At 46.9% G+C, this 15,459-nt stretch overlaps 1 protein-coding gene across 4 annotated transcripts in view; it reads right to left on the bottom strand.

The window, feature by feature from the left end:
• Positions 1 to 15,459, bottom strand: part of DCUN1D4 (defective in cullin neddylation 1 domain containing 4) — a 549,716-nt gene that overhangs the window by 330,863 nt on the left and 203,394 nt on the right. For all 4 annotated transcript variants that reach the window (XM_078678202.1, XM_078678205.1, XM_078678206.1 and 1 more), the window contains one exon: positions 4,574 to 4,665. In XM_078678202.1, coding sequence (XP_078534328.1) covers positions 4,574 to 4,665 — 92 coding nt within the window. The remainder of the gene's footprint in view (positions 1 to 4,573; positions 4,666 to 15,459) is intronic.

Consider the following 15,459-nt stretch of genomic DNA (forward strand, 5'->3'; position numbering starts at 1 on the left):
CGATATGAATGTCAGCAGCCCTACATGCCAAGAACAGATGCATACTGGTAAGTAGCATATTCCGTTCGAGGCATGTGGGCTTCTGAATTCATATCTGTGCATAGACTGAATAGCAGTATCTCCTCTAGCGGTGGCCACCTGTGCCAGCTGCAGAAGTTTGGAAAAGAGTTTTGAGGACAGCCTGGACTACAGCAGCTTGCTGTTTTGCTTGCACGTCTACACAGTAGTGTTTAGTGAAAGTGTGTATGGTGGACCATGTGGCTGCCTTACAGATGTCTTCAAGTGGAATATTTCCTAGGAAAGCCATGGATGCCCCCATTTTCCGTGTAGAGTGTGCTCCAGAGGGGACTGTTAGAGTGTGTTTAGCTTTTAGATAACATATTTGAATGCACTTAACTATCCATCTGGCTATTCCTGACTTTGAAATAGGATTTCCTTTGTGTTGTGGTGCAAAGGCAACAAACAGCTGTTTTGTCTTCCTGAATGATTTAGTTCTGTCCACATAGTATAGTAGAGCTCTCCGGACGTCTAGCGTGTGCAGGGCTCTTTCAGCTACTGATTGTGGATTCTGAAAGAATACCGGCAGTTCAATTGCTTGATTAATATGGAAGTTGGATACGACTTTGTGCATGAATTTAGGATTTGTTCGAAGAACTACCCTATTAGCATGTACCTGCATGAATGGCTCTTCAATTGTTAGTGCTTGCAATTCGCTCACTCTTCTGAGTGAGGTAATGGCAACTAAGAATGCGACTTTCCACGTTAGGAATTGCAATTCGTATGAGTGTAGAGGTTCGAAAGGAGGTCCCATGAGTCTGGTAAGCACTATGTTTAGATTCCAGACTGGGGAAGGAGGGTGTCTTGGAGGGATCACTCTTTTCAAGCCCTCCATAAATGCTTTAATAGCTGGTATCCTGAAGAGTGAAAGGTGTTGCCTGTTCTGAAGGTACGCTGCTATAGCAGCGAGGTGTAGTCGTATGGAAGAGTATGCTAAGTTACATCTTTGTAAATGCAACAGGTAGCATATAATGTTTTGTATGGAAGTGTCTAATGGGTTGATTTGGTTATTGTTGCAGTAAATAACAAATCTTTTCCATTTGGCTGCATAGCACGCGCGCGTGGTAGGTTTCCTTGCCTCCCGATTGATGTTCATGCAGTCTGGGGGCAAGTCGAGGTATCCGAACTCTAGGACTTCAGGAGCCAGATCGCTAGGTTCATCCACAACAGCGACGGAAGGACTACTGTTGTGGCCAATTCAAATGGGAAATCCAAAGTGATCTGGTAGTGACCCTGCCGAGTGCTGTGTTGGCCTTGTCACCCAACAAGCGAATGACGTATCGATCAGACATGACTGGACATCCTCCGAGAACACAGTGAACCATACCCAGGCATGCAGTGCAGCACCACTGTAGAACCCATGGCTCTACTCAGGGAGTCTGTGGTGTCCAGTCCACACCAGATGGCTAACTTGGCCGCATCTCTGCTGTCCACCAAAGGTTAGCAGGGAATATCAGCCCAAGAGGCTTGCTGTGTTGAAGGACCACAAGGCAAGGCTGGTGGACGAGAATATGTACTTCCAAAAGGTTTCCAGCCCCATGGATTCCCTGTTTGGTGGAGTGGTAGGGAATGCGCTTGGGTATATCTTCGCTTGAAAGGCAAACACCACCAGGCTCTCAGGATAGGGGTGCTGGGAGAGGAAGGCTGGGTTTCCCGGGGCGGGGTGATGTCAAGAGGCAATCATTCAGTACAGGAGCCCCTGTGCAGGGTTTCACCCAGGGCCCAGGAACACTTCAGTGAGGGCTTCATTTAAAGGGAGAAGGGCTCAGGAAAGCACACTCCAGGTTGAATTACCTCTGTCAAGACATCAGACTTGACCGTGACAGCATGAGATTGAGGATCTTCGCCTCCTGCACATCACAGTGACAAATGATGCGCCTTCCTCTAAAGCCTAGCCCATAGAGGAAAACATGCAAGAGTCAAGAAAGGTATCCAAACCACTGGCGTCACCCAACCCTCATACCAGTTTCCCTCTTCATTGTCCTCGAGAGGACCATACACCTCCTCCTCGTCTACCAACACCCCAACCTCCCCAAGAGGGTAAAGTCTGACAATGGGCGTCAAGAACGGCCCTCTGCATCGCCACCCTACGATGCAGAGATGCCACCTTAGCCTGTACAACCTCCAGTCTGGTGTGCAATTCAAATACCGTGGGGTTCAGATTTAGCCGTACCGCCTCCAACTCGTTGACCCCATCTACCAATTTTCAGTGGTCCACCCTCAATAAGCCCACATCAAGGGATACCGCGTAATCTTTTGACTCCAACAAGGTCTTAGTGTCCAATAGGGCATTCGGGACCTTCTCGATTTGCTCACAGTATCAGTTCAATGTAGCTTCAAGATGCAGGAGCGTGCCCCCATCTGGAGACACAGCAGCCAAAGAAGGGCCAGCCCCAGTGGGCCCACTGAATAGCGCCTTAGTGGAGTGGCTTTTCCCCCCCATCATGGCCCACCGCAGTGGAGGGGGCCCACCACTTCCCTCACAGCGAGTCCCGCAAATCTCACCAGACAGAAGGGGGGAGGGAGAAGACCATCACAGCCCCCACTGGGCAGCAGCAGGCAGCAGTGGAACTAGAAGGGGAACACAGGCTCAGAAGGGAAAACTCCCAAGGCAGCATCCAGCAAGTAACAAGGGATCATAGCATCATGCCATGCATAGACGCCCCCAACTCATGACAGCTAGAGAGACATGGCGGCAGTTCCTGAGCAGATAGCATGACCACACCACCACACGCATATAATACAGGGGCACAGGTCGCTGTATAGACATGTTACACTGGCCAGTGCCTCAGCTAGTGGATAAAATGTGCCGTTCAGGTGAGGTCTATCGCTGATGTGCAGCACAGTGGCAATGGACCTCCACCCTAGTGCAGCCAATGGTTCGGTTAGCTGGCTGTCCGATCTCTCAGGAGTCCAAAGATGGCTGTCTGCACCTTGGCAAGCATCCCACAGAGTAACCAAAAAGAAACCCCAGGGGCACACAGCAAGCATCAAAGTCAGCAGGACTCTAAAGCAGACAGACACAGCTGGGTGGAGAAGATCCTCGTGTGGACGCCGGTGTGTTCGTAGTCAAGCAGGAGCGAGGCCCATACAGAGTACCACTAACAATGCGGGGCCCCCAGGGGCAACGACGTGCCCCTTAATGCTGCCAATAGCGCCAAACAAAGGAGGTAGGAAGCAGGCAGGCCCGGGTGTAATCAGTGCACATAGTTGTACTCTCCTCGCAGCAAGCACCAGGATATAGCACAATGTCTGGGACACCTCTGGGAGCACAGACATGAGGACCCAGGTAAGGACAACAGATCCTAAAAAGCATCAGACACTGCGGCAGGTCTTGCGTCCAACTCCTCAGCAGTGCTCCCCCTCAAAAGCAAAGAGCGGAAGCATCTAATCAAAGTTTAGGGGCCAATGAGATAAGAAGGCCCATCAGATAAATTACAGGCCCACAGAGGTAGGTGGCCACATTCAGTCAGGCAAGGGGTCCACTCTGAGGAACAGAAACAGCATGAGGTAGCGACGATCCTTACCATGCATCAAGAGCCCCCAGGAGCAAAGGGAGAGCAGGCCAACAAGGTGCACAGTAGTTTCTGCCATGGTCACCGCGCCTCACCGCACCCCCCTTCCCCTAGCAGTTGCAGAGACCCTGTAGGTGGTGCAGTGATGAGTGGGGGTGAGGCAGCAAGAAACATGCTGCTCCAGATCTCAGCCACCGATCTTGGGGATATGTCAGCTGGCAGCGGCGATCGGTGACCCGGGTGCTCCGACACGACCCCTTGCACCAGGCCGCCACCATCACTCCGGTACTTATGGGGGAGGGGGAGTAATACCATCCGGGTGTCTAGGAACTCCTCCTTAGGCAAGACGGCAGGTCGGATCACAGTGGGCAGAAGCTCCAGGTTCACCGGTTCTGAGGCAATCTCCAGCATGGTGCTGCAGGTCCGGAGGATAAGCTGACTGCCCAAGGTGCCTCCTATGTCCCACACCACTCAGGATTGTGCATCCGGCAGATAGCAAGCGGTTGCCGGGGTGAAGGAGACACTGCTCCACAGATACAACAGATAAATGGCGGGCCCAGTACGGAGCTCTTCAACACGCGTTCGATGCGCCCCCCAAGAATCCAGCCATGTTTTATTACTCCTCATTTCCAAGATCTACAGTACACGGGCAGAATCACTGTCTGATCTCCGTAATTTCAACAGTGATGTTGATTAAATATAATCAATCAGTGATGCAATCAATGAGGTCATGAATGATGCAATATATGAAGTCATAAACATTGCATGAAGGCGATGCAAGTTAGAGTTGGTTCACAGAGTTTTAGTGTTATTTTGGTGCTTTAACATTAGCTAAGATCTCATTTTAATATCCATCTATAATGTCAATTTAACCTTTTTTCCATGAATACATATATGTGGTATATTGCCCCAGCTGGAATCTTAAAAAACAAAAAATAGGCAAGAGTCTGCCTTCAGTCACTTATTACACTTTTTCTGGCAAACAATGTAGAAATTCTTACTGTAGGGAAGTCATTCCTTTCAACCACTCTTGCAATGTAAAATAACCCATATTTTGTGCATCCAATTTCCAGGCTAGGACAAGCATTACTACCTGTGAGAAAGATTGAAAGCAGTGTAAATTATTAACACCCAAGAGATCAGTCAAGACTCTTAAAACAACAAAAACCAATTGAAACAAAATGTATTAAATAATAACTAGAGATGCTATTCATGAATTGGTAATAGGTCATGATTGCCAAGTGCAACAGCAATGTAACTACTGAATGGCTTATTTTATCAGTCAAAATCGGTAACAGTGTATTGGAAGCTTGCAATCTTGAACAGCTGCCAAAGTGTGTCAGGTTACAGAACACCACATAACACAATCTATAATGCACAAAAACAGAAAGAAGCAGTGCAAATGTGAGAAAGTGCCTTTTTTGACATGGTTAGCCCCCCACATTTTAACTGGAAAATTACGTGGTTTCAATTGAAAGTGCACAGAGTCCCTGCCAACCAGGTCCCCTGTGGCAGAGCTCCTTCCTTAAAAATTATACCACGATTGGTAGTTTCAGACCCCCTATAAGTCCCTTGTTAATGGTACCCTGGTACCTGAGCCAATGTGACTTAAGAGGGTCCCCTAGATACCCCTCGCCAAGGCCATTCAAACTGCCACTGCAGTCTGTATGCCCTGGTGCAAACAAAACGACAAAGTCGACATGGCACACTAGCTATGTGCCATGCCAAGTAGCACTGCCTAAGGTAAAGGTAAGTCACCCCTCTAGCAGAACTTACAACTTACAGGGATTATCTACAGGAGTAAATATGCCCCTACAATATTTAAGTCTAGTCTTAATATTGTAGTGCCAGAGAAGTTATAGACAGTACATGGGCTGGAAACTCAACAACACGAGTTTCCCAGCACTATGATGGCTTTACTGAACCCTGGAGTGTTTGGTACCAAACAACTGCTCTCAATAAACCCACAGTTATGCCAGTGTGGAGTTTATTGAAACATATACCGAGGTCTCTGACTGGCTTTAGGCAGGCCGCCATCACCAGACATGTTTCTGGAACCCTGGGTCGACAGCACCCGCTCTCAGAGGCCAGAAACAAAGCCCATCCTGGGCAGAGGTGTCGCACCGCCTCCCTTAAGATGGGCAAAGTGCCTTTGCAATGTGACCCCAGTCTCTGCAATGTGACCCCAGTCTCTGCAATGTGACCCCAGTCTCTGCTTCTAGTAGCAGATGGCAGCCCTCGTTTCAAACCACCACTTTTGGTGGAAAATCTAAGTGAGAACAGGCGGTGTGCTGCCTCTTCATCAACTCCACTCCTCAAGTGTTGGAGGCGAAGTGAAGCACATTTTTCGGTGCTCACCATCTTGAAGATGGTGGGACTTAGCCAATCAGGGCGAGGGCTATGAACTCTCTCATAAGAGGCTGGCATAATAGTGGGTGCAGACACACCAGGTGAGAGAACCATTGGCCCCTACTGGTCACTCCCCTGTAATGTCCCTAAATCTAGTATTTAGGTGGCACCCCATACCCTGCAAATCATTTTCCTGGCGACCTAAGAAGAGCCGGACGGTACAGTGTCGCACCAGTAGAGAAGGCTGCAGACACAAACTGACTTGGCCCTCGACAAACCTGCCCCAGAAGATGACCCATCCTGCAGCCCAGTAACCTTCAAAGCCTTTGGAGTACTGCCTGCCTTCGACAAAGATCAAGCTCTTCTATGGACAGCGGACCTGCCAGCAGAAACTAACTTTAAAGAACAAAGAACTCTGCCCTGAGGAACCAAACCGCTTTACTCACCTGTGAACAGCATCTCTTCGATTACCCCCATTCTCCGTTGGATAACATTGACGCCAGATCCAGAGTTTGAACCCTACACCCGGCTGCCCCTGTGCCGCTGGAGGTGCAGATTTGCAACTAACCTGAACCTTGTCTGGTGATGTTTCTTCATCCTCAAAACCAAAACTGCAAGTTGTATACTTACCTGCAAAACCGCAGTCTTATTTTCCTCACATAGGTTAAGATTGCAGAACAAAAAATAGCAGGGTGTTCACTTTTAAAAGTGAAAAATATTTCACGCATGACTTGGTCCTAAAATAAATCTTGAAAGCTAACTTTTCTAAAATTGGTGCAGATCTCCTTTTTTAAGAGTGTGTCATTTATTAATCACTGTGTGCATAACAAATGTCTTACACTCCTGTGTTCGGCCTAAGGCTGCTCAATCACACTATCACAAATAGAGCACCTTGGGTTTACATTGAGCCCTGTACACTTCGAGTGGAATACCTAGAATCTTTGCAATATGTATGTTCATGGTAGATACTTCAGTTAAGTGACTGCAAAACATCAAATCACAGATCTAATGTGGCGAGGAAGACTACTGTTCCCTCCAACACAGCGGTAGGAGACGGACCGTGGCAGCACTGCTGTCTCCATCTTTTTGACCCCAGCCTCTGGTCTCTTAAAATCTTTGTCAGGCTGGGGATCTTGTGTAGCTCTTGACTGTGCCATGTCCCTTGTTGTTGCAGCTACTACAGTCTGCTTCTGTATGCATTTAATATATTGCTGTTCTTGATTTCCCTCACAGTGGAACTTTTAAGGATCCCTTTCTTTGCTGCCCGTGAGGCTTAATTAATTTGTGCATCTGACTTGGGAGCCCGTGTGCTCAGTCACCCTTCGGACCCAGGAAACTACGTCCTGCGACTGGGAGCGGGACTGCGAGGACCAGGAGCGCTTGCAGCAAGATCATTCTGCGCACCTGGTGCCTCTTCCCGCCCCCTCCTCCCTGTGTGCTCAAAACACCTCGCGGCCCCCGCTCCGCGGGTGCCGCTCGCAGTGGAACTTTTAAGGATCCCTTTCTTTGCTGCCCGTGAGGCTTAATTAATTTGTGCATCTGACTTGGGAGCCCGTGTGCTCAGTCACCCTTCGGACCCGGGAAACTACGTCCTGCGACTGGGAGCGGGACTGCGAGGACCAGGAGCGCTTGCAGCAACATCATTCTGCGCACCTGGTGCCTCTTCCCGCCCCCTCTTCCTACTTAGCCCAGCCTCCTGACGCGTACGCGGGACGCGCGCGGACGGAGGCGCGGGCGAAGACCGGGCAAAGAGCGGGCCGTTTGAGGCCGTTCGAGACTGTGAGAGTCTGGACTGGGCCACCCCATATACATCAGGTACTTCCCTCATATCTATCCTTGGCCATAGTGATTTTTGTAACATCTTTGGCCGCCCTTGAGCCATACTGATCACTATGAGCAAAATGGAGACAAGGAGTAAAGCAAGCCTGGCAGCTAACGGATCCAGTACAACCGCCCCAAATCAAGGCAAAATAGATAACTATTTTACGAAGGCTGGTTCCCTTTTGATAGATGATATTACCCTCCTGGAAAGGCGAATTTCGCAGGAAATAGATTGGATCAGGAGATCATCGATGGGGGCCATAGCAACGGCAAAAACTCCTGAGTCCATGCGGGCCACAGTTAATTCACAGCTCGGTGCCAGTGGGGGGGTGCAGCGAACCATTAGCGTTGATCTCTCTGAAGGATCACTAAGCGATCTAGATGATATGAGTCTTCTCTCACTCCCTCTAACGCAAATCACCCAACCACCAGTCTCTATAGAATTGGGGGAGGATACTAGTAGAATTATCCCAAGCCCTACCTCTTGTGGGGAAGAATCTACCCAAACCACAGCTGATACCCCAAAATCATTAGTGTTAGTTAGCACAGATCGAGGGATAAGGGAGGGAGCCATCCAAAAGAGGAGAACTGGGAAACAAGGTACTAAAGAAAGAAAATTTAAAAAAACGGACCTACAGGTAGGGCCAACACATAATATAACTAATATAGATCATAATTCCCAGGAAAGAACATCACCTGTGTTATTAATTGACCCTTCTCAGGAATTTCCTAGTGACACCCTCACTGCTCCGATACCCCCTTCCATCGAACATAATTCTGAGATAGCTGAAGAGGAAATAACATTAGCTGATATAGGACACCTTCTCAAGTCAATAATAAGCCCCCTGGAAGCCCGATTAATAAAAATGGAGGCGAGACTAATTAAAATTGAGAAGACTGCCTTACAAGTTATGGAGGGTTGGAAATCGGGGGCTCCTTTCCCCATACCCTCCATCATTGACCCAAAACACAACATTAACATGGGTCCCCCCAAACCTACAAAAGTCAACGAGGCCGGAACAACACCTGCTATGGCCAAAAATACTGCATTGAATAGCAACCATCTGTCTAAATCAATAGCTAAACCAGCAAACCCGCTGACTTCTGGGGGTGTCTCCAACAAACAACCCCATACCTTGCAACATCTTCCACAGACAATTAATGAGAATACGCAGGCTAATTCACAACGTAAAAGTCCCCCCAAACCTCTGTTGAACACCAACCAAAATTCGTCTGACTCAAACATTCCACGGGTAAAACCACCAAGAACAGTCACTGTCAATCTCCCACCCGAGGTAGCTCAATACACTGCTATTTTGGTAGGGGTACCCGAATTAAAATCAGACTCACATGAGACAGGGGAGTCACTAAAAAACAAAGTAATCAATTGGCTCCCAACACACAGACCGCTTCCCAGTGGTAAGACCAGCGATATTCGCATGGTAAGAAGAGTCTCGTGGGTAGGTAGGAGACCTAAAACAATTAGCGGTGACTGCATATTAGTGAGCTTCAAGGAACCAGGAACAGTCGCATTCATCTGCAGTTCTTTCCTGGAGGACGAAGGAAGCACCATTTATCCAGTCCCTCTTTCGTTTTTTTACCCAGCCAACGACCATGTAAATAACGTACAGAGGAGAGGATACCATCAGGACTCATTAGGAAATTGGGAGGGCAACAGGGGAATGAGGAGAACCCCCTTTAATCAACCACGAATGCCCCCTATCCTTCCGTCTTCTTACAGCGACTTCCAGGGATGGGAGATCGCACAGAGAGGGCGAAGGGGAAGGGGTGCATCTGATAGAGAGGAGCCATGGCCCCCAAGATTTCACCAGCCACCACCATTTCTACCACTGTCTAACCGTTATGACTGTCTAGAAATGGTGGACTGACAGATGGCCTCTGTGGAAGGGGCAATTGAGACTCCACTAGGTCTTGTTCAGGGTAACCACGTTTCACCCAATCTCAATTTTGGAGAGAAGAAATCCACTAATGGGCCTCTAGATCAGACCTCAGTCTTAAGTAAAGGGGATATTATCTTAGAAGTCCCTCTGATGGATGAAGGGCAAATAGATAGTGCCCTACGTCCAGGCTTTACCAGCCTAAGAACTAGCCAATTTGGTACACAGCATGCCTCCCAAATTTTAAAACTACTTTCGTGGAATGTAGCCGGCCTCACTAACAAAATAGACTCGGATTCATGGGCTGAGTTAATACACTCAAAAGGAGTTTGTCTTTTCCAAGAGACCTGGACAAGGGATGAGACGACTTCTATGGGATTTCAGACCTTTTCAATCCCCGCTTTATGGGGGGGGAGAGGTCGTCCATCTGGGGGCCTAGCAACCTGGGTCGCCTCGGATCTAGGTTGTGTAGCCTCAAGATATCCAGCAGACTCAGACGACATATTGGCAGTTTTACTTGAATGGCCAGGTCACTTTAAATTATTAGTCATAAACATCTATTCCAGGCCAGTTCCAATAACGGCTATTTCTAAAACTATAGAAACACTGTCGACCATCTTAGAATCCATCCCTGGGGATATGCCCTACCTAGTAGGGGGCGACCTCAATTCACATTTTGAGCCACTACCTGGTCTACTTGATGGACCCTCCCTAGAGGAGGATTCAAGTTGGCAGGTCCCTCAGACGGAAGCACCCCCTCCTAGAGCATGGACACCTCTTGCCGTCCAAATAAACACTTTAAATCTCACCTTTGGTTTGAGAGCCTGTAACGGCCGCACTAGGTCTGACATTCCATCCAAATGTACATTTAATAAAGTAGGGAGGCAATCTAGATTAGATTACTTCCTGGTACAAATGCAGGCATGGAAAAGGGTAGTGGATTTTAAAATAATAGATAGATACGACAGTGATCACAATGCCTTGGAGCTAGATTACACCGTCCCTTCTTCGGGGGAGATGGAGTTATGTGCCTCGGAACCGATAGGAGGACACCTCTTGGAGAACAACAGGAGGCGGATAAGATGGGAAAGGCTCGCATCAAGTGGAGAGAAGCTATCCGCCCTCTACGCAGGGATTATTCCTTTGCTTGAGAAGGCTTTTGACCTAGGGAGCCGGTTAGTGAGGATCTAGCTCAGTTACATCTACACCTAAGTAAGAAACTTGAGGATCACCTCTTCAGTGCAGGGCAAACAAGAACACAGGGTTCAACCAAAAACACCTGGTATAACAGTACTTGTAGATTGGCAAAGCGGGACCTTCTATCTACTATAAAAGAAGGAGGCACCAGGGAGGAGATCCGCTCCAAAAGGAGTGCTTACAAATCACTTATAGCTAACGCTAAAATAGAGTGGGACGTACGGCACTGGGAGAATTTATCGGAGTCACTAGCCGAAAGGGACTCCCGTAGATTCTGGAGAACAATCAATCATGGAAGTGGGGATCTTCCCTCGGCTATCGAACCAAACATTGCGGCAAATGTTTGGCAAGATCACTTCCAGCAGCTATATTCTTCTGAAAATGAGGAGTCAGTAATAACAATTACCTACAACACATGTACTTCTGCCCCTTTTACCATCAAAGAAATTAGGGTGGCAATAGCAGGGCTTTCCTCCGGAAAAGCACCGGGTCTGGATGGGATGCCTGGGGACCTGTTCAAACAGGAACCTGGGATTTGGGCACCCTACCTGATGGTGTTGTTCAATGCAGTGTTGGGGGGGATGAAAATACCGGATAGTTGGCTGGGAGCGGAGGTGGTCCCGATATTTAAAAAGGGGTCGCCTCTGCTCCCAGTCAACTATCGCCCAATCAGCCTCATTGATATAACCCAAAAACTGTTTGGTAGATTAATCCTGGACAGGCTTCAAAGCTGGATGGAGGAGACCGACATTTTAAGCCCTCTTCAGGCGGGATTTAGAAAGGGAGTCTCAACAGTTGACCAAATACTTAGATTAAACATCCTGTATTGGAAGACGACGCATTTAGAAGGTGGATCACTGTATGCGGTCTTTGTGGACCTCCGTGCCGCCTTCGACTTGGTCCCTCGGGCCAAGTTGTGGGCGGTACTGGCAGATCTAGGCGTACACGGGGACATACTCCAGATTCTAATTAGGCTACATACAGACAACTACGCCCGTGTAAGATATGGAAAGGGCGGTCGGCTGACAGATAGGTTCCCTGTCCAACGAGGAGTAAGGCAGGGTTGTGTGTTGGCCCCGACCCTTTTCTGTCTATTTACGAACGGGGTGATAGAGCATCTAAGCAGGATCCCTAATGTTGATGCACCACAACTAAACAACAGCAGGGTGCCTGCGATTATGTTCGCGGACGACACCCTGCTGTTGTCAAAAACACCAATGGGACTGCAGAGGATTTTGAATGGGTTCTTGGAGTTTTGTGTTGAAAGGGGACTAGAAATAAACCCCTCCAAGACCAAATTCATGATTCTAAGCAAAAAACCTAAAAGTTGCCCAAATCCCCGCCTGGGATCCGTATCCCTAGAAAGAGTTTCTGTAATTGAGTACCTGGGTATAACTCTGAACCAGAATTTAACTTGGCTACCACACAAAACAAAGGCAACCACCAAACTAATTCATAGGGCTGGCGCTATTATGAGAATTGCCAATAAGTCCTATTTGCGCCCTCTCCTGCAATACACATTTACAAAGCACAAGCTCGAGGAGGTATTACCTATGGGGCTGAGTTATGGGGACATACACCGCTCCAGACTATACAGGTCGCAGAAAACCATTTTATTAGACAACTAGCGGCCCTCCCACCGAGTAGCCCTCTTCTTCCCTTAAGAATGGACCTGGCACTTCGTCCAATTACTGAAGAACTGGGCCTCAAACCTTTGGCATACTGGAGACGTCTGTGGAGCAGTCAGGACCTGGGACACTACAGAAGTGAACTACAGGAGCTACTTAGGTCAATACATGTGTCCAAAATCCCATGGCTGAAATACATCAGGGACATGTGTACGACCCTCGGAGTCCCTGAACTATGGTGTAATCCGGAGGTGATGTCCACTAGACTTCCGAGGAGAGAACTCTCCAGACTGTTTTATAACTTTATGCTTCAGAGATCTCTGAGCTTAATCCGGGAAGGTTCTCTAATGGACATATTTACTAAAGCAAAAGACTCCTATAGCCCTGAGTATGTCTTCGATGCCATGTGCCCTGTGTATGTAAGAAAGATTTTTTTGCAATGGAGATATGGCTCGCTTCCGCTGAGGTCCTTTACTAAATCCTGGGATGGTAACTCGGGGCTGGCTAACTGTCCAGCATGCAACTATAAACTGGAAAGTGACCTTCACGTGGTCTTGTTTTGCAGAGCCTACAGTAAGATCAGGACCTACTGGCTGGTCCCCTATTTAAGGAATCTGGGTTTTCGAACTTATGCCCCAGCCTAAAGAGTGCTTAAAACGGACACAACAGCTCCAACAGTGTTTGTTATGGCGAAATTTTTGGCGGCAATGTGGAGAGTACGCACAAGAATCATAAAGGATTCTAATGAGCCACGTTTTACTAACTCTTAATTTTAACCTAATATGTACTTACTTGTTTAGACTGTAATTACGAACTTTTAAATTTTCAAACACGGAATCCCTTTTATAAATTTTATGATGTGATTTTGTGTATATCTTTTATGATCTGCAACGATCGAAATAAAGATTATTTGGATTGGATTGGATTTCCCTCAATTCTTGGTGGCACCGGTTTAGCTGAGGTTAGTTTACTGAACACCCCTCCATGTCCTATCCATGTCGTTTTTCTAGCTGTTCCACCTCTTGTACCAGTGATGTAACAGGTGGCCTAAACTTCTTTTTGTTAAATTATTTGTGTGCTCTCTTGGTCTTTTATTGCCCAAAGGTTTAGGAAGCTTATGTGCAAAGAACATCTTTTCATGTTACTGCTTTCTTAGCATTATGAGACTTTAAAAAATCAATTTGTACAAATTAACCTCTGTTGTTTCTGGGATTTTACAGCAATACTTTTTCTGTGGAGGTAGAGGACCTCTTTCGTACTCTATCATACACCAAAGTAAAGTCAACCCCATTCTGTAACTCCTTCCCGGTGACCATGAACTGATGGAGTTTTTCTATCGCCTTTCAGCAAGTCCATTCTGGTATGCTTGTATTAAGATCCATAAGGATGTGGTTTTAGGATCACCATGGCCTGTATCTTTGGAGTCCAAGGTTTGTCTTGAGTTTTTCTTTTTTCTGTCAAGTGCTTCGACTTTGACAAGTATTCTAGTGGCTTGGCTGGCCTTTACCTCAAGTGCCACACAAGATCTTTTGTTTTAGTGCATTTTCTTGGGAACCAATTGCAAGTGCATGGACAGTCTGGGAGGTAATGGTTTAAGGCCATAATTAGGGTGACTTTCTCCTCAGTCTCTTTTGAAATGTCCTCTTCTGAAAATCCCATCTACTGCACAGAAACTCATATCTTGCATTGATGGAAGGAAAATGCTACTTACCAGTATGCATCTGTTCTTGGCATGTAGGGCTGCAGAACCACACACTATTGCATTAGATCACCATCTGGTGGTGGGCCCGGATGATTACACTTTGTTGTTGTCTTGGAAGAGTGTTTTGTCTGTTGGAGGACTCCTCCCTTAGATCGTAGTCCGCATGGGCATCGACTCCATCTTCAGATTGTTTTCGCCATTCGGAAAATGATGGAGTTGTAGGATTACAGATAAAGATGACCATGTGTTGTGTATCTAAATAAGATAATACTGGAACAGATACAGGTAGCCGGGGAGGCGGGTGGGCGTGTGTGGTTCTGCAGCCCTACATGCCAAGAACAGATGCATACTGGTAAGTAGCATTTTCCGTTCGAGGCATATGGGCGGCAGACCACACACTATTGCATAGATTGCACAGCAGTTTCTCCCTTAGCGGCGACCACCCGCATCTGTTGCAGTAGTTTGAAATAATGTTTTGAGTACAGCCTGGCCCACATTTGCTTGTTGTTTTGCCTGCACATCTACACAGTAATGTTTTGTAAATGTGTGCGAAGTAGACCATGTAGCTGCTTTACAGATGTCATCTAATGGTATATTTCCTAAGAATGCCAAATATACCCCTAACTTACGGGTAGAATGAGCCCCAGGGGAAATGGGTAGAGTGTGTTTTGCTTTTTGGTAACAAATTTGAATGCACTTAACAATCCATCTTGCAATGCCCAATTTTGAAATAGGATTACCCTTATGTGGGGAGAAAAGGACAAAAACAGTTGTTTAGTTTTACAAAATGGTTTTGTCCTATCAATGTAGTAGAGAAGCGATCTTTTTACATCTAATGTATGTCAAATCTTTCCACAACTGTTTGCAGTTGGGGGAAAATACTGGCAACTCAATAGATTGGTTGAGATGGAACAGTGAAATGGCTTTTGGCAGAAACCACTTTATTGTGATGAAGTTGTATAAATGGTTCTTGAATTGTTAATGCCTGGATCTCACTTACTCTTCTGAGTGAGGTAACAGCTACTAAAAAAGCAACTTTCCATGTAAGAAACTACTTCAAACTTATGTAATGGTTCAAACGGAGGATACATAAGTCTGGTGAATACAATATTTAAATTCCATATCGGAAAGGGTGGTATTCTGGGAGGGATTATTATTTTGAGTCCTTCCATAAACGCTTTGATTGCAGGTACTCTAAACATAACAAATGTTGTCTGTTTTGAAGATATGCTGCTATAGCAGCAAGATGTAACCTGATTGAGGAGTATGCTAAATTAGATCTTTGCAGATGT

Source organism: Lissotriton helveticus, chromosome 2_2 (assembly GCF_964261635.1).
Source record: "Lissotriton helveticus chromosome 2_2, aLisHel1.1, whole genome shotgun sequence".
NCBI classification, from domain to species: domain Eukaryota; kingdom Metazoa; phylum Chordata; class Amphibia; order Caudata; family Salamandridae; genus Lissotriton; species Lissotriton helveticus.